Below are 26686 nucleotides of genomic sequence, written 5' to 3'. Positions count from 1 at the left end.
GTGGAGCAGGACTTCGGGGATGACGCCGGCGGTCATGGGGCACTGGCGTCAGGGCGGCGTAGGCGCGGGTTTGCCGGTGGTTGAGATTTGGCGGAGGCGGGCGTCGTCGTGCGGTGGATCTGATGGAAGTGACCGGAAAAACGGCGCTAGGAACGAGGGTGCACAGGTGAGAAGATAGGCGGCTGCGTGCGCGCGGCCGAGCGCGGAGCAACAGATTGTCGGGGCGGCTTCTGACAGGGTGGGAAAAGGAGCTGTCGCTGCCGGGGTTTGGGTTGGCGGAGGAGGAATCGTCGTGTAGCGCGGACCTGGGCGGCGCGACTGTGAAGGGGCGACGGAAAAACCAGGAGACATCGGGACTTGCAGCCGGGGGTCCGGCGAGGTGATGATGGGCGCGAGCGACGAGGCGCTGCAGAAAAAGTTGCAGAGGGCTTCCGCTGCAATTGGGGAAAGGGGGCGCGGGAATCCACCTGGTCGCGGCCGGCGACGGGGCGGAGCGGCGGGTGTCGGAGGAATTGAGCCACGCGGCGGAAAAGCGCTGAAGCGAGCATGCCACTCGAGTGTGTCGGCACCAGGAGATCTGGGAAAAAGATTGCGGGTCCACCGGTCAGTCTCGGTTGGTCCACTGCTCAGATTGAAAGGAGGAGGTGTTGTGGGAAGACTTAGAAGATCCGGCGGGGTGGGTTGGGGTCGGTAGGGTCGGAACTGGGGAAATGGCAAGGAGGGGTCGGTTCTCAGGGGTCGGGACCAGACTGGAGGTTGAGCACTTAGGCTTGGAAAAACTAAGACAGGTGATCAGGGGCTCGGATTAAGATTGACGCGAAGGATTTTTGTCCGGGGCCGTCACATGCTCGGTCCGTGCGCCGACGGTTGCGCGAGCCAGAGCTCGAGGCCGCCCGCCGGAGTTGTCGCCGCCCGACGCGTAGTCACCGTCGGGAAGAGAACGCCGCGACGTTGGTAGAGTGAGCGGAGCTCCGCGAGCTCGCGCCGACCCTGAGTATCCATGGCGCGTCGTTCGCGACCGACCCCACCGCCGGGCTCTTGTTGCCCGCCGCGGCGCAAACGAAGACGCCCGTGACAGCCGAGGAAGTGGCCGCGACGGCAGGGTCCTCGTGGAACCTGACGCCGTCGTCGTCTCCGAGCGACATGGAGAGGACGTCGACCCCGTCCGCGAGCGGCGACTCGACGGCGTGCATGATGGGCCCCTCGAGCACCCTGCCGCCGCGCACACCTGGTAGAATGCGAGGTGCGCGCGTGGCGCCACGCCGGACACCACCGCGCCGCCGCCGTCGCCGCGGCGCACGGCCGTGCCGGCCGTGACAGGGAATTTTATGGAGTTATGCTATAAACGTTCTCATACTCGTAGAAAGTGATTATGTACAAACAATTAAGTCTGCTTTCAGCAGTACATTGCTGAGAACAATATCGTTTCTACTTCTTTTTATATAAAACCCAAAACTCTTGCATACATGCAGTTATTCTTTTATAACATCATTAGACACAATTATGCCTATATGATTAGTTCCATGCTCAGAGCTTCCTCTTCTGATCATCCTTGAGCTGAACAGCATCGACATCCTCAAAAACCTGAAGCGTCGCCAGCTGGATGAAATCAGTGACCTGAATTCCCACAGGCCTGCAGTTTCATAAATCACAGCATGAGGATCATTTGTATCAGAACAAAGATTCAACCGTATCAGAGAACAGATCACCCTTTTTCTCAACCTTGCCAACACACCAAGAACCAAAATGCAGAATATTCAGATGCTCACCATGGGAAGCAGGCCTTCTCCGGCAACCTGATTCCGAGCCTGGGGCCTTCGTCATACCCTTCGCAGATCATCTCCCCGTTCTCATCTCTGTAGCAGATGATCCCTCTCAATTGATCCTCGTACACCTACCATTTACAGGACCATATTAGAACAAGATCAAACCACTACGCATACCTCCTTGATCATGTATTCCTGCATGTCAAATTTTCAATTTAGAACTGCTGCGACACACGTACCTTCTTGTCTGTCACAACAGTGAAGGAGAGGTTTGATGAAGAACTGCTGCCATGAGCAGAGGTGCTTGCGTACGGGCGGGGCGGCGTGCGGCGGTGGCAGCGCGACTGGCGGTGCGGCACGCGGGCGGCGGTGGTGCAGCGTGCCCTCGGAAAAATGGCGTGGAAAAAAAATCCGAATAATAATATACGTAGTACTAATTACAATTTTACCCATACTAAAAAACAGTCTATACTCTATACTACCACCTGGTAGTATTGTGCACCGTAAATGCCCTATAGCCTCCATGAGCGCCACTAGCTTCCTCCCTGTTGCCTCACCTTACACCATTCCCAGTCCGCGTCGGGAACCTGTTAGTAAACTCACTCCTCCTTCCGAACCCTCTGCACGAACGGCAATGCAAGGGCGCCACCACGCCGGCCGCAACCTTGCTGCTCAATACCTGTAAGAGTAGGGGTCTTAGAGCTTATGTAAGCAGGGGCGGATCCAGGGCCCGGGCTGCCCGGGCTGCAGCCCGGGGCGAGACTATGGAGTCCCTTTAACCTATGTGCTGTTTAGCCTAACAAAATGAGGCTTAGGAGACAAAATTAGACTATTTTAGATGTGATTCAACAGCTCAGCCCGAGGCGCAACCCCGTTCTGGATCCGCCCCTGTATGTAAGAGATGGCCGTTAATGTCAACACCCCGATTACGACACAACCATGTGCACAGCAGTCAATCTACGACTACGTGGCCAGACATGAGGGTTTAGGGTTTAGCTTTTCCACCAAATTCTACGCTTTTGTTGGAAAAATCTGTCATGTCCACGCCATAGGTTAACTGAATCATCTCATGTTCACGTTTGTATTCTCCTCTGCAATATTGTGCCCACATCTTAAACGCACAGCCGTTCACGGCAGGGGTTCATCGCTTGTGATCTTTGCATCGAGAACATGGTGGGCCTGAGGAAAGATAAGGACATCCAGTAACGCTTCTTGGAGTCGGATTAACCTGTGTTGTACCACTGCGCACTGCATATAGTGGCAGAGAAGACGAGGGGCTCGTGCCCCCTCCCTCCCTCCGACAGTGATTTTGTACTAAATGTTTTAAAATTCAAATAAATTTAAAAATTTAACACTATGGCCGCGACATCTGCACCCTCCTCACGTGGGAGACCACTACCACGGTGCGCGAGAGAGCGTCAACACCAATTGTTTCTGCTTCCAGTTCTGCACGGTGATGGCCGACCACGATCCCGCTCACGCCATAAGGGAACTGTGCAGATGTACCTCGGCCTCGGCCGTGGAAGGAGTACTCCGCGTGATCTTCATGCAGTCTGACATCTCCGACGTGCTGGACCCCAAGGGATGGCTGCCGTGGGAGCGCCAAATCCCCCTGACACGCTTACTTCGCCGAGTACAAGAACAAGGGACATGATGGTGTCGTGGTCGGTCCGGCTTCTTTGACTTGCTGAAGCAAAGTCACTAAATGCACAGTAAACTGAGTCTATGTGAACAGTAGCATGACGCGAATTATCGCTGCAGCAAAAAATACTATACTGATTTGACTGTACCAAAAATATTGTTCTACACTATACGAATGTCACGGTAACACGAGATCCGTCCACCTGCAAACGAACGATCCAAGAATCATCAAAAGTTCTGCTACAGTATCCACCTTCATTTCAGCTTGTTTTTTTAACAAACTGTTTATGGACCGTTCGATTGGTTCATTAGGCTCGGTAAAAATAATAATACCAAACTTTTATTTTATTAATATATTAATATTAATATTATTAGACTAAAATAAACTTAGGATTGGAGTTAAGTCAAATAAGTACTAATTAAGCCAATTTTGAATCTCGAAACGTCTGTGTCATCATAATTCATTAATTTGTGTTACTTATTTTCGTTACTTATACTTTTAGATATTATAAACATACTTAATTTATTATATTTTGATTAATATCTTATTTTATATTAACATTAATGTTGAACAATGCTCAGTTTTGTGAGCCAAATGAGCCGACTCGATCTTTTCAAACGAACCGAACCAAACTCTATTTTCAGCTCGTTTGCTTTAACAGGCCGAGCCGAACCATAATGAGGCGAACTGGCTTGTTAGCCACCCTAGTTAGCAGTAAGAAAGTTGTAATCTTTTGGAACAAGATGCAAAAAATTGTAGATTTCTGCCACGACCGACCCGAAGCTGTAGTTTCGATTGTGGAGGGCTAAACCATGTGATTAGGTAGGGTGATTAATAGGGGGCTCCTATCCTGATAGAGCAACGAACTTTCAGTTCACCTCTGGCCCACTAAGCTTCTCTCCCTTCCTTCTCCCCCCCACCCCCACCCCGAACCCGATGTCATACCCTGAAATTTTCAAATTTCAAGATATTATTAAAAGGAATAATTAAACAACAATTTTCTATAATTTAAAATTTTTGCTGGCATTTATTTTCTTTACAGGAAATTTAGTATAGGAAAAATAATTGTTTGTTATTCGGAATTTAATAAGGTTGTTGTTCTCTATCTGTGCATTCATGCCGATGCATCTTGGTGCTTCATGAGTGAAAAAGTTTAAAATATGTTTAGACGTTGTCCAAGTTCTTCTGAGAATTTTCAGTTTTTTCTGAAATTTATTCTCCTTTTTCTTGAGCTTAATCCAATTTTTTTGAATGGTTCTAAAATCCTTTTTATAAGCTCCAAATATTTATTTGGATTTCTTGTATCCCAAATTGTCTCTAAGAATTTTCCTAGAAGTTTTGGGATTTTAAGAGTATTTTTCGTGAATTAAATGAGTTATCCGGATTTTCTCTGGATTTTCTTTCACGAGACTTATTACTTGGAAAAAAAGGGAAAATCCTTTTGGGCCGAGCCTTGGGCCCGACCCACATCAACCTAGCTGGCCGGCCTCCTTCCACCTCGCACCGGCCCAGCGTCTCATTCCTTCACGCCGGCCCAACTTGTGCGGCCCAACTTGCGCGGCCCAACTCTCCACTCCTCCCACCGGTTCAGCCCATCTCCTTTCTCTCTCCCTTTCGCTGCTAGGGCGGGCCCGCATGTCGGGAGCTTCTTCAACCTCCGGCCGCCCGTTCCCCTGCTCCAACCGCGCCGCCCCCCTCAGCACACCGGCGTCGCTCGCCCTCCCCGGCGCCCCTTCGGGTCCCCGGCGCCGCGACCCTTCCCTTTTCCCGCGCACACGCACACGCCATCTCCTCCGCTTGCTCTTACCAACGGCCGCTGCATCATCTCCCCACCAGAAACGGCCGCTCCACCATCGCCGCCAGTTATGGGCGGCCACCGCCCCTTTACTTCTCCTCTACTGCGCCTCCTCCGCTCCCTCCTCCGTCCCTATAAATGGATGCCCCGCCGCCACTGGAGCTCTTTCCCCCGCTTCCCTCGCCTCCTTACGCCACCGAGCCGCCGCCATCAAAGCTCCGCTGCCGGCCAAATCCCACGCCTCCCACTCCGGCCGCCGCCGCCTCGTGCTGCTTCCCTGGCCGCGTTGCGCCGCCGTCGCCCGCGCCACCTGCCACGCCGGCGCTGCCTGCACCGCAACTGCAACCGCGCCCCTAGCCCCGGCCGAAGGCACCGCCGGGATCCCCTCCGACGGTTCTGTCAGGTCGACCGGATGCAATCGGGAGATGGAAGAAGAGATAAGGTCGTTTTGCCGTGAAGCCCCTGACCATCTGTGTAATTCCTTCTATAATCTTTGTGCCTTGAAAAAAATTCAGATAACCCCTTGAACTTTTCAGTATCTCTCAATCTAATCGATGCCGTGGCTTTTTTCAGATCTAACCCTGATCTTTCAGCTTTTCGCGAGCTCTGTTCTCTGTGTCGGTAATCTTCTTTGCTAACCCCTGAGATCTACGGTTAATCTTGTTTAGGTCCTTAGAACCTTGTTTAGTCAGTAGATTCCATGTTTTCGCTCTGTTTTAATCCGTTCAAGTTGCGTTAGATTCGTAACAACATAAAATACAAGTTAGTAGTGATGTTGTACAACATTACATGTCTTTGAAAATAAATTTAATATTAATTTGATAATTCTTATTTGAATGCCTTTTCCTAATAAGAATTTAAGTAGGATTTACACCGATTTTTCATAATCAATATTAATTTGATTAATTATTATTCAATTTGTTTTGTAAATAAAAGCAAGTAGGTTCTATCCTGATTTTCATAAACTAAGGTTTGATTAATTCCTAATTATAACTAACTTTTCTAAATAAAAGATATCTAGGTTATACATCGTTTTCATAAATAAAGTTAAGATGCTTAATGATATTATAAATGCATTTTCAATAATAATATGTTTAGTTGAACGTTATTCGATTAGATCTCTTATATATGCTCTGAGTTTCTAAAGTTAATTGTTAAATTGGCATAATACGTACTTGAATATTTACAGATAAAATATAATTAAGTTTACCGCGTTTTCAATAATTAAATGTAACTTGTTTAATTCCAAATAGGATATTTTATTTAATTAAAATGGATCAAGCATATATTATTTTTATTTCTTTGATACATCAAATTTCTCGATAGTTCCGATCTCAGCGTTTCCTCCGTTTGCGTGACCTTAGATTGAGCCTTATCCCTTAGTACTCTATTTTAAAGTCTTTCTTTTGTTGTGGTGTATTGTTCTTAGTTGCACTTGTTTGTTTGTTTGTTGCTGATGTTTGGTTCGATTAGAAGGATTGCTGCTCGGAAACTTTGAAGGTTAAGAGTTTCAAGAAAGTAAGATCTGAAGAGCAGTAAGAGTAGCTTTACGTTGGAGAAAGGAAAGTATCCCTAACCATCCTTCTACCTGTGCTTTATTCACAATATCATGATAATGTTTATTGGAACATGGAGAACCACCTAGGAAAACAGTACAACCACAATAACTATCATGGCTCTGGTCTTGGCTAATTAATTAGAGACCTTAGTCTGGGGTAACCTTACCGAAAGGGCAAGAGGGGTGGCAGCAGATGGGGTATAACTCGGTCCTCTTGGGACGTGGGCTTTGCTAAGATACTGTACCCACTATTGAGGGTTTATGCCCTGCTACTGATCCGGAAACCTTAGCGGGTTGCCACTTACTAGGGAATCTTTGTAAAGGCCCCGTAGCGTCCCTATGCAATCACACCTCGGAAGTGTGGTATGGTGCCTAGCTAGCACTGCATGGTTGGGTTCAAAGTTCTTTGAACTTTTACGTGACTTGTGGGTAAAGATGTACAACCTTTGCAGAGTGTAAACTGATATATCAGCCGTGCTCACGGTTAAGAGCGGCCTAGACCCTCACATGATTAATTAAATTTAAAGATGGATTAAATCGTTATTCCGGTTAGTTCCCGTGGTCTTGCTGAGTACCAACTATAAGTATACTCACCCTTGCTTACTGCTACTCAGAAGAAGAGCTGCTATAAAGTTGCTATGAAGATGATGCTGAGTTCTAGGCATACGCAACCCCAGTCGAATACCTGTGAAGTTTGGAACCTTCGTTTCCAAGTTTTAAGCTGTGTTTCTCTGATAGTCTAAGTCTTTTTGTATCTTTTTTCATGATATTGTTCCTATTATTCACTAATGATGTCACTATATGTATGTAGATCCTGGTATGCATATAGCTATCACTTAGTTTTGTTTTAAAATCAGGTGTGACACCCGAACCCTTAACCCTAAGTACCGCCAGCCTTGGGCCACTGCCCGCGGCCGTGGTGACCTCGTCGCCGAGCTGCCCTGCCCACCTCCTGCCCCTCCGGCAAACTTCTCCCGGCTTTCACCCCAGCGGCGAGTCACGAGACGAGGCGGCGGTGCGCGAAGAAGAAGAAGCTGGCCACGTGAGGAAGATGGAGATCGTGCGGCTAGTGGTGACCAAGATGGAGATCGTGCGGCTAGTGGTGACTGCACGAATCTCCAACATCAGAAGATCAAAGGTCTCCCAGATGGATAGGCTTTCAGGATTAATAGGAGCCTCTAGTTTTCTGTGAAGGCCCATGTCCTAAGTTTTTATCCTTTGTGGACTTCACAGGCACCGAGAATAATTGAGGCAGCGGCATGGCGTCGTCGGCGACGACGTCGCAGCCGCCGCGCGTGTGCGTGACCGGAGGCGGCGGCTACGTCGCCTCGTGGCTCGTGAAGCTCCTCCTCTCCCGCGGCTACGCCGTGCACGCCACCGTCCGCGACCCAAGTAAGCATGCACCACCCCATGCCGCTGTCTCTGCCTCGCCTTGATCGGCCGACGCGTGTGACGTGTCTGGAGTTGGGAGGGACTCATATGCACCATGGCGTCGGGCTCTGCTTCAGGTGGTCCCAAGAACGCCCACCTGCGGCGGCTGGAGGGGGCCCCGGAGAGACTGCTCCTGTTCAAGGCCGACGTGCTCGACCGCGCCGCGCTGGCGGCCGCGGTCGCCGGGTGCCAGGGGGTCTTCCACGTCGCCTCCCCTGTGCCCGCGGACAAGGTCCTCGACCCTGAGGCAAGTATTAATTCGAATCACATTGGGTTGACACCTATTGCTACTGGTTCCCTCCTATCAAGAGATCGATGCATTTTGAACCGTCTGTTCGATTGAGGTTTACTGCTCAATAGTTGTATAAAAGTTTTTTTACTGCTTAAACACACGTCGAGCTCAACCATGCAGTCAGAGGTATTGGCTCCTGCCGTCAAAGGCACTCTGAGTGTTCTTCAGGCTTGCTCAGCGAATGATGTTCAGAAAGTTGTTGTGGTTTCATCCACTGCTGCTGTTTATTTCAATCCGAGTTGGCCCCAAGGTAGAATGAAAGATGAGAGTTGCTGGTCAGACAGAAATTTATGCATGAAGAACGAGGTTAGTAATATTGTTTCAGTTTCTTTAAATAGATGTGCCCAGGCAATTACTTTTCTGGCTGATAACATAACTAGTGTTTTATCATTGCTAACCATGTTGTGCTCGCAGGACTGGTACAGTGCTGCCAAGACAATTGCTGAAACGACAGCATTGGAGTACAGAGAGAAGAATGGACTAACTGTTGTTACAGTTTGCCCTTGTATCGTTTTAGGTCCACTCCTGCAGCCGGTAGTCAATGCTACGAGTGAATTCCTCATCTACATTATAAAAGGTTGGCTGTATATATTTCTGCTAGTTTCTATTAGTTCTATCCTTTGATTGTGAAACTTAGGTTCAGAGTCAGTAGACTGGAGAATTACACAACTTGATGTGGTTAGAACAGAGTCAGTAGATTGGGAATAGTGAAAGTAAGGTTACTCCTTTGAACGTTCATTTGAAAAAAGGTTCTATTTATTCGATTACCATTCAAAGGAATTAGAGTGGGGCATGCTACTTGGTGGTGCAACACTACTTAGCTAAGTTACTATGGTCACCTCAAAAAAGAAATTATACTTCTTCCTTTAAGTATAAATATATAAAAATGTTGTTTAATCAACATTTCTTGTAAAATTTCTGAATAAAAAATCTATTAAAAAAAGTTGAGTCACCGAGAGAATGTTGAATCAACATTTCTGGTAAAAATATGAGTCAATAAATGTGGTAAGTAAAAAAAATTGATAGGGGAAAGGAACATCCTAAAAGAAAACGATGTGGGAAGTAATAGCCCCAAAAGAAAAGAGATAGGATGAAATTGGCTAAATGTAGGAACCGATTTCTGGTTAGCCAAGTCAGTAATGATGCACCCTCCTTTGTATGTTCGTCTTGCCTTATGCCTTTCTCAGCAGCTGCAACATTGGCAATCATTGGAAGCAAAATTTTTAATTGCTAACTTCGATGTTAAATCAGATTCTAAGACCTTGTTTAGTTGGCCAAATTGGGAGGTGCCAAATTAATGTGCTGGCACTGTAGCACACTGTAGCGTTTCGTTTGTATTTGTGAATTATTGTCCAAACATTGACTAATTAGGCTCAAAAGATTCGTCTCGCAAAGTACAACAAAACTGTGCAATTAGTTTTTAATTTCATCTACATTTAGTACTCCATGCATGTACCGCAAGTTTGATGTGATGGGGAATCTTCTTTTTGCATAGTGCCAAAGTTGGGAGTTGGGGGTGAAGTAATCAAGGGCTAAGTTTGTTTTCTATTTTTTTGTTGTTCTGTACTATTATATACCTCGCCCTCGTAAAATCATGCTCCGGTACAGTAGTTTCCATAACAGCACTGAAATTCCTTTACCTTGATTGCAGGAGGGCCTAGCGTGATGAAAAACGTGCCATGGAACATAGTTGATGTCCGTGATGTGGCTGATGCTCTGCTTCTGGTATATGAGAAAGTGGAATCATCTGGGAGATACATCTGCGCACCAGATTGGATCACCACAAAAGGCATGGTGAACTTGTTGAAGAAGGCCTACCCTAACTACAATTATGTAAACTGGTGAATCTCTTACCATATATGCATGTGGTGACAGAAATTTAAATGGCTAGCTATGATTTACAAGGTTTACATGTATTTGCTGCAGTGACAGTGATATGGACCCTAACTCTATAGTGACACCGCTTGTGTCGCAAATGAATCTAGGCTGGAGACCAAGGAAAATGGAGGAAACATTGTTGGATAGTATTGAGTACTATGAGAAGGCAGGGCTTGTGCAGGATGTAGAGGGCTCCCCCTGCCGTCTTCCTCATCTGTTTCATTTTGCTTCAGACAAATGAAGCAAACTGGCAGTACATCTGCTAGACTACTACTTTTATCTTGTTATTAAGCTCAGAACGTTATTGATAACTATATCTTATTGCACAATATTATTTTTTCTAGAATATGTAGGAAAAATGCATGTCCTTGTGCTTATAGAATCCGAAACTGCGTTTGGACTGTCTGCTTTTGTCCTCTCTGCTGAGCTTGTTTTTCAGATGCAGGCTACTTCAATCTCCACAGCGATTGAATCAGGTAACAACAAGCTTTCGTATTGTTGGGGACCGCCCCCACAACACACCCTGAACGGCGCTGGCGGGGACTCTCTTTCTCTTAACCGACCCTAACCTCATCGCCTCCCCCTTTACGAAGCTAAGAAATGACTGAAGTTAGTCCATTTTGTTGTTCTGCAAGCAAGGACTCGCGAAGTTAAACCCCCCGTGGAGCTCTCAGCATTTCGGCTTCGGAAAAACTTCGTGACCAGAAGCCGAAGTTAGCTGACTTCAACCAAAGAAGGTGGGAAGTCTACAGAAGGTTGCTCGGTCTCAACGAAGCTTATGAATAAGGAAGAAGACAGTCAAGACGGCCCTGGAACCGCTTAATAGCAAGACGACTCCGTAATAAGAATCTAGTACGAGGTTGGATATGTAATTTTACCGTGAAAGCGACGTTTTGAATAGGTACCAAGTTACTGTCTTGTACGGAATATTCTTAGGATGTAGTGGTTGAGTATGGGTATAACGGGGATGCGAAAATGTAACTTTATGACTCTATAAAGGGAGACGAATTGTCCTCCCGGGAGGGCATTAATCATCGATAGGACAGCCACTGTAACGTTTGTTTGAACGACCGTTATCTTCGTTCGTCATAATACTCTTACTATTGTATGGGAGGACCCCAACATTTGGTGCCCACCACGGTCTAACTTGTTAAACAGCCCACGATGCCACCACAACGTAAAAAGAGACCCGCAGCTCAGAGGGAAGACAACACAGAAGAGGCCAACCAGCTCATGGTCCCCGAAGCCACACATCAAGTCCTCCCCGACAAGTCCTCCCCGACAAGGAGGAACGTCTTGCAAGAGTCGAACAAGCCCCGAGGGCTAAGGCAATGAGCAACTAGCCCGCAGACGAAGTCAACCACCAAAGCCACCAACCCATGGCAAACGAAGCTGCCAACCGCATTGACGGCCACCAGCCCACAACACCCGAAGCTACTGGCCCCTCCATCCTGGACAACGAACTGGATTCAGTCCTCCGAGAGATAGAAGAGGTCAAAAGAAAAAAGGAGCAGTTGGCACAACAAGTGCAACACCAGAAAGAGGCTGCGGCCAGGCTATCAAAGTTGAACGAAGCCAGGCGGCAACTAGAAGCACTACAGAAAGAAGTCGCGGAGCTCGAAAGCCCACTCAAGAATGCAAACCAGGCCGCAACTTATCTTTATCAAAGTCCCACTGTCGATCAGGCACAACTCCAGCCGAGCCTCAACTTTGGCCAAGGCACCCAGCACCACTCGCCGGGGGTGTCCTTTGTGGTCGACACAACATCGCCGCTCTCAATAGGGCTACAAACTGCACCGTGGCCAACAACTTACAAACCAACCACCTTGCCCAAATTCAACGGGCGCACATACCCACGGCAATTCTTAATGAGTTACGAAGCCGCTGTAGCTTCGGCCATAGGGGATGATGTCGTCCTCGCCAAATCTTTCATAATTGCTTGCGAGGGCGCGGCGCTGAACTGGTATTCACTGCTCTCTCCACACACGGTAATCAGCTGGCACGATCTCAAGACGAAGGTCACTCAAAATTTCCAGGGTTTCCACCACCCTCACACGGCCTAGGCAGACCTTTTTCAGTGCAAGCAAAAGGACAAGGAACCACTTGCAGAGTATGTAAGAAGATACGTCCAACTTCGTTCTCAAGCACCGCACATTGAGGAATCTGTAGCAATATCCGCTTGCATCGCGGGCCTAACCCCCGGCCCAACAGCGTCAAAACTGTCAAGGAAGGAGCCTAAAACTATGACTGCCCTCTTTAGCAAACTCGATGAATACATTAGGTCCGACGAGGACCATCGCAGAAGAGTGGCGGAACGCAACAAAGAGAGACAAACAAACCAAAACCGAAGCTGGCAACCTTCGCCTTACAACAAGCCTCAAAATCCAAACCAAAACCAAAACCGAATCATGAACATCGAGGGAAACCAAAACCAAAACTAGAGCCAAAACCAAAACAACAGCACCCAAAGAGGGGGCCACTCTGCCAGAGGACGAGGTCGAGGCAGACAACAAAAGTCATTTTACTGTGTCAACCACGACCATCAGAATCATCACAACACAGAGTGGTGCCCCAAAAAGAAGGATGAAGAGAGAAAAGCTGTGGAAGAAGCTGCGAAGGCAGCCGCGCAAGCAGCCAAAATAATCCACCACACAGCTTTTTACCCACACCCAGCCTTCTATCACAATCAGCCCAACTTCGCCAACTTCCCGCAACCGATGACTTGGCCTCTTCCACCACACATACAGCCCTACCACCAAACAATCCCACAGCACCCCAATCTCAACCCGCCTCAAAAGCCCCAAGAAACACTACCTCCACCCCCAAGCATGCCAGCCATAATGCCCAAGCCGGAACCCAATACACAAAATAACAACCAAAATTCCTTGCCCACCTTCGGGATGATAATGCCAATCGCCGGGGGCTCCTCACTAGAGTTTGAAAACAAGAGGTAGAGACGGAACTACTTCAGAGAAGTCAACGTGATCATTCCCGATGGACCTCCAGCAAAGCCAGAATGGGCACACATGCCCATAACCTTCACCGGAGAAGATTTCAAGCTCAAGACAACCTCGCATAACGATGCGATGGTCATCAAAGCACTGATAGCCGGCTGGACGGTAGGAAAAGTCCTGGTAGACACAGGCAGCTCCGCGGACATTCTCTTCGCAAATGCATTCAGAGAAATGAACATTGACATGAACACGCTCGACCCAGCTGACGTCCCGCTCCTCGGCTTCGGCGGAAAGCCAGTGAAGGCCTTGGGAAAAATTGCCCTCCCGTTTCGTTCAGGGACCGTGATAATGCGAGGACAGAACACATCACCTTTGACGTGGTGGAGATGCATTACCCCTACAACGCAATACTCGGTCGTGGCTTCATCACCAAAATGAACGCAACAATTAGACAGTTGTACCTATGCATGAAAATACCCGCCCTCAGAGGGGTCATAACGGTGTACGGTGATCAGCAAATGGCAAGGAACATAGAAAAAGGGGTAGCTCCGGGCCAAAAGAACGTCCACCATCTAGCCTCGTCAAACGAAGCCGAAAGCCTAGCAAAGCAAAAGGCCCACGATGAGCCTAAAAGAGATAAAGAGAAGGTAAAAATCAGTGCGGACGGTGAAACAAAACGGGTACTTCTAGACGGGTACATCGCAGACAGATTCGTCACAGTTGGGGCGAATCTCAACCCAGATGAAGAGCGTGACCTCGTCGAGTGCCTCAACAAGAACAAAGACATCTTCGCTTGGTCTGCAACTGATCTAAAGGGAGTGGACAGGGAAATCATTGAGCACAGCCTCGACATCAGACAAGGAGCTCAGCCAAAGAAACAGAAGCTAAGAAAAATGTCCGACGAGAAGGTCCAAGCAGTAAAGGCCGAAGTTGACAGGCTACTTGAAGCCAATGTGATCAGGCCAATCCAGTACCCCGACTGGCTAGCCAACATAGTGCCAGTTAAAAAGAAAAATGGGAAATGGAGAATGTGCATAGACTTCACAGACCTCAACAAGGCCTGCCTAAAACATGACTACCCTCTCGAAAGAATTGACAAGGTGGTAGATGACGCTGCAAACAGTGAAATGCTCTCGCTACTTGACCTCTTCTCGGGGTACCACCAGATCAGAATAAAAAAAAAGATATAGGCAAAACAAGTTTTGTGACACCCTTCGGAACATTCTGCTTCGTCCGTATGCCAAAGGGGCTAAAAAATGCAGGCCAAACGTTCTCAAGAATGACAGCAACAGTCCTAGACAGTCAGCTTTGGCGCAATATCTTGGCCTATGTAGACGACATCATCGTAAAGAGCGCTAAACGAAGTGACCACATCATGGACCTCACAGAAATATTCGCTAACCTGAGGTCAGCCAACTTAAAGCTAAACCCAGACAAATGCGTATTCGGAGTCCAAAGGGGAAAGATCTTAGGCTGCTTGGTAACCACGAAGGGCATTGAGGCCAACCCAGACAAAATCACGGCGCTAGCCAACATGTCAGAGCCAACATCACTCAAGTAGGTACAACGGCTCACTGGTAGGATCGCAGCACTAAACCATTTCATTCCGAAAGCAGCAGAGCGAAGCCTTCCTTTCTTCAAAACACTCCGAAGCTCCAAAACATTTGAATGGGGACACGAGCAAAGCAGAGCATTCCAGGACCTTAAGGAATACCTGCATTCCATTACGAAGCTATGCCCACCAGAGCCCAAGTCACCGCTGCTGCTTTACGTATCAGCATCAACAACAGCTGTCAGTGCTGTATTGATCCAAGAGAAAGAAATCGAAGGCAAAATCAAACAGATACCAGTTTACTTCGCATCCGAGGCATTGAGCGGCTCAAAGATGCATTACTCTGAATTAGAAAAAATCGCATATGCGGTTGTCATGGCAGCACGGAAGCTACGACATTACTTTGAGGGGCACAAAATAGTCGTGGTAACCAGCCAACCTCTCCATGATCTCTTCTCAAACAGAGAAGCTTCTAGCCGCATCGCCAAATGGGCGTCTGAGCTCTCGGAGTTTGTCGTCGATTTTGAAAGGCGCACGGCTATAAAATCCCAAGTGCTGTTTGACTTCGTCGTTGATTGGACCTCGCCTAAGCAAGAACCAAAGCACCTAGAAACACCATGGGTCGTCCACTGTGACGGAGCATGGTGCCGTAAAGGAGCAGGTGTCGCAGCGGTGGTCACCTCGCCAACAGGCGTCAGAATCAAGTACGCAACGAGGCTAGACTTCCCACCAACTGCGAAGTCAACCAACAACACCACAGAGTATGAAGGACTGCTCCTGGCCTTAAGAAAAATGAAAGCCATAGGGCAGCAAACATTCGTCATCAGAACGGACTCGAAGGTAATCCGTGATCATATTGAGAAAGACAGCGAAGCCAAAGAACCAGAACTTATCAAATACCTCAAGGTAGTCCGAGCCATGGAGAAACATTTCAAGGGGTTTGATGTCAGAAACATACCGAGAGCACAAAATGACGAAGCTGACAAGCTCGCAAAGGCAGCAGCGGAAGGCGAGCCAATTCCATCAGATACATTTTACGAAGTCATAACTTCGCCTTCAATCAAACAAGAAGACCCAGCCACCATCAACGCCATCCAGCGTTACGATTGGCGCACAAGCATAATGGCTTTCCTCAGAGGCCACTTTGAACCCCAGAACGAAGCTGAACGCACACGCCTAAAGCAAAGAGCAAGGGGCTCTGCAATCATTGAGGGGCAACTATACAAAACAGGCATCTCAACACTGTGGCTTCAGTGCGTCGACTACGAAACAGGCAGTGAACTGCTCAAAGAAATACACGGCGGTTTCTGTGGAGCTCACATTGGCTCAAGAGCCCTGGCAAGAAAAGCAATCCGACAAGGGTTCTGCTGGCCATCAGTCCACACGGACGCACACCTACTTGTACGAAGCTGCGAAGCATGCCAAAAAACAGCAAGGCAAACACATGCACCCTCACTCCCCATCCAGCTCATACCACCCTCGTGGCCTCTCCAAAGATAGGGGATGGACCTAGTTGGCCCACTTCCAGCAGCACAAGGAAACTGCAGGTTCGCAGTAGTGGCAATAGACTACTTCACTAATTGGGCCGAAGCCAAGCCACTTGCCGTCATCACGTCAGCCTCGGTGCAAAAAATTTTCTAGCAAAACATTGTCTGTCGCTTCGGAGTCCCAAGGGAGCTAACCGTCAACAATGGCAAGCAGTTTGATTGCATCTCATTCACGAACTTTTGCACTAGCATAGGCACGAAGATAAAATTCTCGTCCGTATACCACCCGCAGTCAAACGAAGCTGTGGAAAGAGCCAACAGCACGATATTTACAGCAGTCAAGAAATGTCTCTTCGATCAGAAAAAGGGCAAATGGATCGACGAGCTCCCAAGAGTCATATGGTCCCACAACACAACACAATCCAGAGCAACAGGCTTCACCCCATTCAAGCTCTTATTCGGGGCCGAAGCTGTAACACCTGAAGAAATAAAAAACAAAAGCCTAAGAGTCCTCAAGCACGGTGACATCGATGAAATCGCCAGAATAGAGAAAGACATGATCGAGCTTGACATCAATGAGGCCATTGAGAACCTGGACAAATACCAGGAAGAAACCCAAAAATGGAAGGATCAACGCATTCGAGAAAGACAGATCAATGTCGGTGACCTCGTCATCAAATGGAAGAAGAATTGGGAAAACCCAGGCAAACTGTAAGAGGCCTGGGAAGGCCCCTACATTGTCACAAAGGCTGGCAGACCCGGCTCCTCCCATCTCACAGACCAACAAGGAAACGCTCTCCCACACACCTGGAACATTGACAGTTTACGAAAATACTACCCATAACTGTACACGTTACCTTCGGCCTGTGAAACTATAAGCAGTGCCGAAGGCAACAAAGTAATTTTGCCTTTTTTCTTTCTTTTAAGCTTACCCCGTTTGTAAGGTCATAGAGTCTAGTCTGCACTCTTTTCTTTGCTAGGGGCTCCATAACGGAGGCAAGGTTTTTAACGAGGCAGATCCATGTACACCTTTTCCTACAAAGAAAGGAAAAAGATTTCCCCTAAGAATGTTTTTCACTTGAGAAGCAACAACAAGTTGCGTAACCTCGCGCTAGTGCGCGGAGGACTTTTTCGCTTGAGAAGCAACAACAAGTTGCGTGACCTCGCGCCAGTGCGCGAAGGAGTCTCTCGTTTCAAAAAGCAACAACAAGTTGCGTGACCTCGCGCCAGTCCACGGAGGAGTTTTTCATTTGGGAAGCAAGCAACAAGCTGTACAAAATCGCGTTCCAACATGCACAAAACAAGCTTCTCGCATACAGCCTCGACAGAGCTCCAACAACGTTTTTTCGAAAGAACGCGGAAAGTTTCTGTGACCTCGCAAGAGGAGAGTCCGCAAGCACAAGTTATCTAACCTCTCTCTCGCAATGTCGTAAAAGGGGGGTGACGTTTTTCGAAAATACCTCCAAGTACATCCACTTCCAAAAACAAGTCGCCACACCAACCTCACACGAAGTCACCACACCCAGCGACGCATACAGTTATGGTTGAAGCAACTGCAAGTCGCTGTATCAACCAGCTCTCGCAACAACTAAGTCAGCGGGTTGGCCCGCATGGCAACCCAGCTTCGACTTATCTAAACTGGCAGTTGGCCCACGAATAAGCGCAGCTAAACTACAGCAATTTAAGCAAGATACACAGGCACACGAATATTTCATAAGGCGTAACTTCATACACAATTAAAAGTATTTGACCTCATCATCTTTATATAAAAACAAAAGACAAAAAATAGGTCCATAAATAAAAAGATCTACTCCGCAGCATGCCCCTCTTCGCTAGTAGCGCTAGGCTGCGAACGAAGCTGAGCTAATTGCTCGCAAGCCAGCCTCTTCACGTATTCCTGCCCAGAGGACGACCACATACGCTCGAATAAATTCTTCTTCACATTTTCCATAACGAAAGACTTCGTGGCGCATCCAATATCTTGGGCAGCCGGCGCAACATAACTATCCTCGGAAATGTTTTAAATATGCTCGCATCCTTGTTGCTCCAGCAGGTGAAGGGCGCTTTCCAGGCAGAACACGGCGGAGTAGTCGTTCAGGCCCTCAAGAACCTCGGGGAGACTTTTGACCTCGTCTAACAACCATTCAAACATGCGCTCACATCCCTCGTCCAATGGGCAATCTTCGGGTTCGGAGCCAAACACACCAAGGGAGGCCTTGTAAGCTTCATGAACCTTTTCGAACCTCTCCCTCAGTGTAGTTTCTATTTGGCTCAACAGCTTTGCCCTTGTTTCTAGCTCAGGCTCCATCTGTCCAACCTTAGCTTTTAAACCCGAGATAACCTCACTGTCCTGCTGGGCACCTTCGCGCAAGTCTTGGATAATTTTGTCTTTCTCTTTAACTAACTTTTCAAGATCCACCAATTCTGATGACACGCGATCGAGCTCGTCGCCCCTGGCTTCGTAATTTTCGCCAAGTCTGCGAGAGTCCTCTTTCAACTCCGCATTCTCGACCTTGACCTTCTTCATCTCCAGGGACATAGCCGCAATAGTCGCTTCAAGTGAAGCCACTTTCTTCGCAAGCTCTGCAGCTGACTTCTCGCTATTGACAAGCCGATCCCTTGTAATCATAGACGAGTAAGACATCTGCAAAATCCAAACAAAAACATCAGACCAAGTCGCAGCAGACGCAACAAAGCTAGTAAACTTCACAAGTATCATCAAATCGACTAGTAGCCATACCTTCTTCACGAGGTTAGCCTCCAAGTTGAAAAGCTCCTCCGAGCTCATCGACTTCACAGATTGCTGAAAATCTGTGAATCAAGCATACAATCATAAGTACACCACGACAACAATGAAGTCTACAAACAACAATCACTCACAAGTAGCCATTACCTTCGTACCCCCGCGCCTCGATGGCGACTGGAACAATTTCTTTCCCCCTACCCGAAGCCACCGCACCCGCTTTCTCCATCTTCTTCGAACCTCCGGCATTTGCACAGCGCTTGCAATCCTCACCCTCCTTCCCCCAGTCCAAAATTAGGTTATGTGGATTATAAACCCTACCTTCAGCGCACGTCGCTAGAACCTCCGTGCGCCCGCTCAAGCCCAGACCTTCATTAAGCCATTGCAGATCAGCCGGCAATCTCTCACCTATATCATAACATTTAACTTTCAGCCTTACATGATCCTCACAACTAACCTCGCCAACCTCCCCCTTAGTTGCCTCCAAATCCTTCAAAAATGACGCCAAAGCCCGCCCGCAATCAAAGAACCGAAGCTTCGGCAAAACCACCTCTACATGCTTACCAGATCTAATAGCCTCGGCACTAGCACCCTTAGGATCAGAAGAGAACGCGTCCACAAGCTTTGCCTTTTCGGCAGCTACCCTCTCCTCACGCTTCCCGGTTTCAACCAAAAGAGCCTTTGAGCTTGTGGAAGAAGGTACAATCTTGCTACTGACCCCCGAAGGCGCATCGGCCTTAGCACCCGGTACGATAACGCGTGCGAAACGAGGCTTGTTAGCCCCTTTTTTAGTCCGAGCATCAGGGCCGGCGGATGAAGGCGCATCAGAAGGAGGACGCACGGAAACAGGCACAACATATGCTGACCTGCTCAAGTCAACAGATGAAGCCATCGACCTAGATGGCAGCACGACAGATGAAGCTCCTGCAGTAGCATCTTTCGTCTTCTGCGCTTCCAAGTTGAGGGTTTTTTGTTTTGCCTTCGCGGCTGTTTGTGACTCAACAGCAAGCTTCGTCGTGCGAGCAGAATCAAATTTCACCTTCTTCCTCTGCTCAACACCAGCACCCCGATGGCGCCTCTTGCCCATAACTTCGGGACGAGGTGGCACTATGTTGTCAAGCAAATCAAAAACCCGGTTGACACGCTGTCCATGGCTCACAACAGTTTCGAAAGAGCGCCTCTCGGGCTGGGTCACCGGACCCAAAATCTCGTAAGCCATGTCCTCCACTGACTGTACAAACAGGTCTAAGTTGCCAACCTCATCCTTGTCAAGCTCAAAATAAGGGAACGGCACAGCGTTCTCGCTCCTAGAAACTTTCTTCTCGGCGAGCTTAAGTGGCTTCGCAAAATTGGTAGACAAGGGCCACACTCGAGCAGCGACGAACTCCTCCACAAGATCTCGCCCAGATATCAAGGGCCCAGCAACCCTATAGGCAGCTTCGCACTTTGTCACTATGGCTGTCTGGATAAACGAAGGAGTCGTCAGCACGTCCATCGGCCCAAACTGCGCATAGAATGGAAATCCACTACCAAGGTCGGCCATCTCGACTCTCACATAAAACCAGTGCGTCAGCCACGCGTCATCCCACTTGTTCCTCTGCGCGAAGGTAAGTTCTACCCTCGGCAGATTCCTCTTATCGTTCTTTCGGCGCGGCACGAAGGTACAGCAACCAAAATGGTTTTCGCAAACCCCCTTGCCATCATCAGAATAAGTCCTTTTCTTCTAAATATGAAGCTCATGTAACCTCGTGAAACCCTCCACGTCAACGCTCCCGCCAAACGTGCGTTGCACCCAATAGAACTTAGACAAGTTCACGATGGCGTTGGGGGCCAGCTGGTGCAGCCTAACACGATAGCGATCCAGTATAACCAGTAGCTGCCTATCGCAGGGAAACCGAAGCCCCGGAGTAAACAGATCCCTAAAAACAACAGCTTCGCCGACCTCGGGCGTCGGAACTGCCTCGCTCCCAGGGGCTCTGCCCATCCCCTTAGGGAAAAAGTTGCTCTCCTCAAAAAGTGTAATATCTTGCGAGGTCACCTGGGAGCACCCAAAATAAAGCGTAGGAACGCACGGAACCTTCCCACCGACGGATGCCCCCGACCTCACTTCAACCTCAGCATCCTCCTCCTCCTCACCCTCAACCTCGTCGACACCTTTACCTTCTGCCTCGTCCGAGGATACAGCATGAATCTTGGCTTCCCCTGTACCCTTCGAGGTTTGACCCATTTCATCTGCACCTTCGCCCCCATCAGATGACCAGTCAGGCGAGCTGCTCCACGAAGATCCCTCATCAGGAGAAACCAAACCATCCTTCGTATAGATTCGCTTCTTTGACCTCTTCCCCTCAGATTCCCCACTGCTCGCAGACACCGACTGCAAAGCAGGGCTACCTCCACCACCAGGGGCAACCTGAAGGGCCAACTCCTCAGAAGACATTGTCTGCAGCTCAGTCTGGTGCTAACTGCCACAAAAACGAAGTCAACACCCCACCAGGAAAATGAAGACAATAAAGCACAACGAAGCTGCGCAGCGAAGGCAAAAGGTGGCGAAAAATGCAGCTCGAAAGCGACAGCGTAAATATGGCCTGCCTCTCCTGGCAAACCTTTTATAGGCACGGTAAAAACTGCCTCGAACCTTTAACCGCCACATAAGAAATGACCTTGCTACCCTCGCATAACGGTAAAACGCCTCGGCCCGCGCTGCCCTTCAGGGTGACGTTTTGAGGGCATTTTTGGACTTTTCGTGGGATCGGTCGACGGTGCCTCGGACCTCGCCCACGAAGGGGCTACTATTGGGGACCGCCCCCACAACACACCCTGAACGGCGCTGGCGGGGACTCTCTTTCTCTTAACCGACCCTAACCTCATCGCCTCCCCCTTTACGAAGCTAATAAATGACCGAAGTTAACTATCACGAAGGTGTCCATTTTGTTGTTCTGCAGGCAAGGACTCGCAAAGTTAAACCCCCCGTGGAGCTCTCAGCGTTTCGGCTTCGGAAAAACTCCGTGACCAGAAGCCGAAGTTAGCTGACTTCAACCAAAGAAGGCGGGAAGTCTACAGAAGGTTGCTCGGTCTCAACGAAGCTTATGAATAAGGAAGAAGACAGTCAAGATGGCCCTGGAACCGCTTAATAGCAAGACGACTCCGTAATAAGAATCTAGTACGAGGTTGGATATGTAATTTTATCGTGAAAGCGACGTTTTGAATAGGTACCAAGTTACTGTCTTGTACGGAATATTCTTAGGATGTAGTGGTTGAGTATGGGTATAACGGGGATGCGGAAATATAACTTTATGACTCTATAAAGGGAGACGAACCGTCCCCCGGGAGGACATTAATCATCGATAGGACAGTCACTGTAACGTTTGTTTGAACGACCGTTATCTTCGTTCGTCATGATACTCTTACTATTGTATGGGAGGACCCCAACACGTATACAACAAAAGTGGTAGCTCTAAAACCACGTACTCTCATAGATGATGTGATGTGATGCGCTTTGGCACTGCTTAACAATCTACAGAGTATTCCCACCCAGATCATCAATCCACGACGCACTGTCAGAGGAAAAGCTACTTGTTATCTGAAACCATCTCAAATATCCTTGGATATACTACAGAGAAGTGTAACCGAAAATCATGAACCAGGAGAAGACAATTATAAATGAATTGTTCATTTTTTTCCTATCAGCTTGAGCTTTTATGTTAAACTAATTGGTGCACGTAACTCAATACAAAAGTGCATCTCGTTTGATGCAAATTTGCATTATCCAGTGCTGCCTCCATTATTGCAGTGCTGATAACACGTGGCCTTGTTTAGTTCCCAATTTGGGAGTGGCAAAATTGACATTTTGCCATAAATGTGACACTGTAGCGTTTCATTTGTATTTGTGAATTATTGTCTAAATATTGACTAATTAGGCTCAAAAGATTCGTCTCGCAAAGTACAACAAAACTGTGCAATTAGTTTTTGATTTCGTCTATATTTAGTACTTCATGCATGTACTGCAAGTTTGATGTGATGGGGAATCTTTTTTTTGCATAGTGCCAAAGTTGGAAGTTGGGGGTGAAGTAAACAAGAGCGAAATAATTTGTTGCGCATTGCCAACCTGTGATTTGCTACCACTAAATGCAGTCTAGGTCATGTTACGAGTGTAGTCATAAATAAACAAGGGGTGTCTGGTCCTATCACATCGAATGTTTGGACACTAACTAGATCTATTAAACATAGGCTAATTAAAAAACTCTTAGGCCAAATCGCGAGACGAATCTATTAAGCCTAATTAGTTCATGATTTGACAATGTGATGCTACAGTATCCATTCGCTAATGATGGATTAATTAGGTTTAATAGATTCATCTTGCCATTTAGTCTAGGGATTCTGCTATTAATTTTATAATTAGCTCATATTTAATCTTTCTAATTAGCATCCGAATATCTGATGTGACAGGAATAAAATTTAGCCGTGATATCCAAACACCAGCCATCGTGTGCCTGGCTGCCTGCACCATCAACGAGCACGATGGTCCGAGTCCCATCAGCCTCATCACCCAGGTGCATACGCAGTCGGGTGGGCCATATACCGCTAGCCCGCTGGGCCAGCCCGGATCAAACCCGCGCGGCCGAGCCCAACTGCTACTGCTTGATCCTAAAGATGCATGCCCTCTGCCGCCATTGCAAAACGAGGAAGGTGTCATTGGGGTTGGGTACGAAACCAAGCTATCCACCAAGCGCGAACTTTTTTTATTTTTTATTTTAGCATTTTGCAAAAATATATAGTTGGATGAAAAAATTGTAAAACTAGGCTATTGTCGCCGGTTGGGCCGATGGAAGGCCTTACCGCCGGCCCAGGCGGCAGTTGGGCCGGCGGAAGGGCCTTACCGCCGGCCCAGCCGGCGAAAGAGGCACACCCCTCCGCACCACACTTTTAAAAAATCATAACTAATTTATATCGATTTAGATAGAGATAAACTTTATATGAAATTTGTAGATCTCGACGAGATCTACAACTTTGTAGTTAAATTTTTTTTCATTTGATATCATATTGGTGCTCAAATAATCGACACAAGATTCAAATCTAAAATTTAATTTTTAGATCTGAAAATTGTATCGATTATTTCAGCAATTAAATGGCTCCAAATGAAAACAGTTTGAACTACAAAGTTGTAGATCTTGTTGAGGGCTACAATTTTCATATAAAGCTTATTTCTATCTGAGCTTGTATGAATTAGTTATCATTTTTTAAAAGTGTGCTGCCTAATTTCAGATCTAAAAATTGAATTTTAGATCTGAAACTTGTGTCGATTATTTGAGCACCAATATGATATCAAATAAAAAAAAGTTTAACTATAAAGTTGTAGATCTCGTCAAGATTTACAAGTTTCATATAAAGTTTATCTCCATCTAAATTGATATGAATTAGTTATGATTTTTTAAAAGTATGGTGTGGAGGGGTGGACCCCTTTCGCCGGTTGGGCTGGCGGTAAAGTTCTTTCGCCGGCCCAACCGCCGCCTGGGCCGGCGGTAAGGGCCTTCCGCCAGCCCAGCCGACGACAATAGCCTAATTTTACAATTTTTTCATTCAACTATATATTTTTGCAAAATACTAAAATAAAAAATATAAAAATAAAAAAAGTTCCACCAAGCGCCAAGGATCAACGTGCTCCTCTTCGAGGGATCCCTTTCCTGGAAAGGTGCTCCACGAACAGTGCACTGTACGCGCCCGATATTGGCAGTCCTAATCATGGAAAGATACTTTGCGAGCACGCCTGTTCTTGGTTTCGTCCCCAACCCCAACGGCAGACTTGGAGGTTATTATCCACCAGCGTGAGGAGCAGATAGCTTGTGGACATGGCGCGGTGACCGTCTCCGCACCGCACGTGACCAATTTGTCTAGGGTCATTAGGTAATAAACTAATAATCCTGCTGCCGCTTCAAAAAAAAACCCAACGGCAGACTTGGAGGTTATTATCCACCAGCGTGAGGAGCAGATAGCTTGTGGACATGGCGCGGTGACCGTCTCCGCACCGCACGTGACCAATTTGTCTAGGGTCATTAGGTAATAAACTAATAATCCTGCTGCCGCTTCAAAAAAAAACCCCTAATAATCCTGCCTTTGCCTACACCGAACCGCCACTCAAGATACTGTTCGGCTGGACTTATAAGTCGGCTTATTTATTGTGAGAGAAAAACACTGTTTGGTGGCTGGCAAGTCACTCGTGAGCGTGAGCTGCTCTATACATACGTCGTTTACACGTACGTGGGCAAAGCATTAAACAGAGGCACAGCGCTAGGCCGCTAGCAGAAGCCGATCGAGGCCGAGCGCAAGAAGTGCTTAGCAGCAGGGGTTGGACACACACGAGTCACACGATGGCCGGGCGCGCGGAAACGGAGGGTGCTGCCGGGAGGTTTTGGATGGATTTTTTTATTTGTATTTTTAATCAAGATTACATATTTTTTGAGAGAACATACATGTGGAACAAATTCTACAAATTTATGGAACAAAATAATTAGACACATCGAACAAATTATATGAACTCATAGAAAAAAATATACCCACACGCATGCCGTTTTGAAATTTTAACAAGTCAAAATTCATAAACCAAGCATCTAAATTGGATTCCGATTGCACAACTAAATTTCTTTTGACAACATCTTCAAAATAAGATCTATGTTTGGATAAAATTTTTTAAAACTATTTTTAATATAAAATATTAGTTTTGATTACAGCGAACAAATACTTGAATACCTAGAATAAATGATTGTCTAATGCGAACAAAAAATATAACATGATGAATAAATGATTATAACCAACGAATAAAATGTTGAACATTAGGAGATTTTATGATGCAAATAAAAGAGACTTACAAATAATAATATACTCAAACAAAAGATTAAAATTTGATATTGTACGACAAAATAGTAGAATATGAGCATCAAGTTGAAGATTTTTTTTTCAAATACATATATCTCGAACAAGTTATATGAACTAGGGGAAAAAATTTATACCTATAGAATAAATTAAATGAACTCACAGAACAAAAATAAGTACATCTGGAACAAATTATATGAACGATCAAAATAATATTACACATTGAAGAAATTATATGAACTAATGGAACAAAAGATCTATATACCACGGACAAATTGCAGGAACTCACAAGACATATATTTACACATGTAGAACAAATTATATAGACTCACCGAATAAAAAATTGTACACTTGAAACAAATGCATTTTGGACATATAACATGTGGAAGGAATTCTACGAACTTATGGAACAAAATAATCAGACGCATTGAACAAATTATGCGAACTCAAAGGAAAAATGTATACCCACATCCATGCATATTTGAAATTTTAAAAAGTCAAAATTCATAAACCAAGTATCCAAATTGGATTCCGATCGGACCACTTAATTTCAATTGACAACATCTTCAAAACAAGATTACACTTGACTATGTTTGGATAAAAAATTTTAAAACTATTTTTTAATACAAAATATTAGTTTTGATTATAGCGAACAAATACTTGAATACCTAAAACAAATTAAATGAACTCACAGAATAAAAATAAACACACACAGAACAAA

At 46.8% G+C, this 26686-nt stretch overlaps 1 protein-coding gene across 1 annotated transcript; it reads left to right on the top strand.

The window, feature by feature from the left end:
• The first annotated feature begins 7962 nt into the window (after positions 1-7962).
• Positions 7963-11396, top strand: LOC101775469 (cinnamoyl-CoA reductase 2). The gene is given in 6 exon segments (XM_012844183.2): positions 7963-8153; positions 8270-8439; positions 8605-8790; positions 8899-9061; positions 10136-10335; positions 10337-11396. Coding segments are annotated over 6 exon segments (1119 nt in total). The 5' UTR covers positions 7963-8020; the 3' UTR covers positions 10604-11396.
• The last annotated feature ends 15290 nt before the right edge of the window (positions 11397-26686 follow it).

Source organism: Setaria italica, chromosome II (genome assembly GCF_000263155.2).
Source record: "Setaria italica strain Yugu1 chromosome II, Setaria_italica_v2.0, whole genome shotgun sequence".
Classification (NCBI taxonomy): Eukaryota; Viridiplantae; Streptophyta; class Magnoliopsida; order Poales; family Poaceae; genus Setaria; species Setaria italica.
This window is presented reverse-complemented; position numbering and strand designations above follow the sequence as displayed.